The 1,139-nt window shown below is 61.3% G+C and overlaps 1 protein-coding gene across 1 annotated transcript in view; it reads right to left on the reverse strand.

Annotated features, from left to right (window-relative positions):
* LOC105310259 (probable ATP-dependent RNA helicase DHX34) overlaps window positions 1–946 on the reverse strand; it is an 18,037-nt gene extending 17,091 nt beyond the window's left edge. The window contains exons 1-2 of the mRNA XM_023526642.1: window positions 846–946; window positions 352–496 (exon numbers count right to left, since the gene is read on the reverse strand). Of these exons, the coding sequence (XP_023382410.1) occupies window positions 352–496; window positions 846–946 (246 nt within the window). The remainder of the gene's footprint in view (window positions 1–351; window positions 497–845) is intronic.
* Between the last annotated feature and the right edge of the window lie 193 nt (window positions 947–1,139).

Raw genomic sequence — 1,139 nt, forward strand, 5'->3', positions numbered from 1 at the left:
CCACGCACGTCACCTGGGACACTCCTCCCCGCCCCCTTCCCCGGCTGGGCCTTCCCAAGTCTGTTTTGAAAGTCCTTCCCCCAAGAAACCCGGCCCGAACCCACGAAGACTCTGCTCGCAGAGCTCCAGAGCTTCCGTCTAGTGTTCGGAAAACTGTCAATTACTTGTCCTTTCCCTCGACAGACACAAGGGGAGGCACCAAGGAGGTGCTCGGAGGCTGTGTCCTCAATCGATAAACAAATGACTGTGACCTGAAGGAACTGTTCCCCAAGGTGACTCCAGCGGGCAGCTCCCAGGACAGTCCGGGATGCCGTGGCCCCGGATTCCCAGCCTCGCCCGGTACCTTCCCACCGAGCGGGGCTTAACCAGCGGGATGCTGCGGAAATGACGGATCGTGATTCCCAAGGCTCGGTCACAAAAGACGTTGTGGCTTCTGCTCTGGCATCTCAGAACCAGCCACACGCTGTGGGGACACTCGAGCAGCCCCCTCGAGAGGCTGCATGGAGGGGAATTGAGGCCCCAGGTAACAGCCAGCCACGTGAGTGCACCATCTTAGGAGAGGACCTCCCGGCCCTAGTCACGGTGTCAGATGAGTGCAGCCCCAGCCGACCCCTGACTGCGCCCTCAGGAGACCTGAGCCGGTACTGCAGACTACGCCGCTCCCAAACCCGACCTACGGAATCCACGTGACATAATGCATGTTCCTTGCTCTAGATTCATTGCTGCTAAGTTTTCTGGTGATCTGTCAACAGCCTCTATCTCGGCACCCTTCCGCTCCAGCAAGGTGGTCTCCTCACCTTTCCCCACACCCACCTCACAGATCCCCGCCTCCAGCCTTCGCTCACGCTGGTCCCCTCCGCCAACTGTCTTCCTCCCTCTTCTCCTGCTCAAAACCCTCCTTGTCCTCCAAAGCCTCCCACGTCACCAGGAAGGCGCCCTGGCACATACCCCTACTCCCGAAAGCTGTGAGCAGCCCTTCTGCGGCCCGTGGCCCTGAACTTGTGGAGTCACGCCCCTCCGCCCCGCGCTCCACCCTGCCCGGCTGCATGCTGATACCTTGTCCTGGTCGGCCACGGAGAGGGCACTGTGCAGTGGCAGCACCACCCAGCGCTGGGTGTGGCTGGCATAGGTCTGGGCAG

This window comes from Pteropus vampyrus, unplaced genomic scaffold (genome assembly GCF_000151845.1).
Source record: "Pteropus vampyrus isolate Shadow unplaced genomic scaffold, Pvam_2.0 Scaffold1674, whole genome shotgun sequence".
Lineage (NCBI taxonomy): Eukaryota > Metazoa > Chordata > Mammalia > Chiroptera > Pteropodidae > Pteropus > Pteropus vampyrus.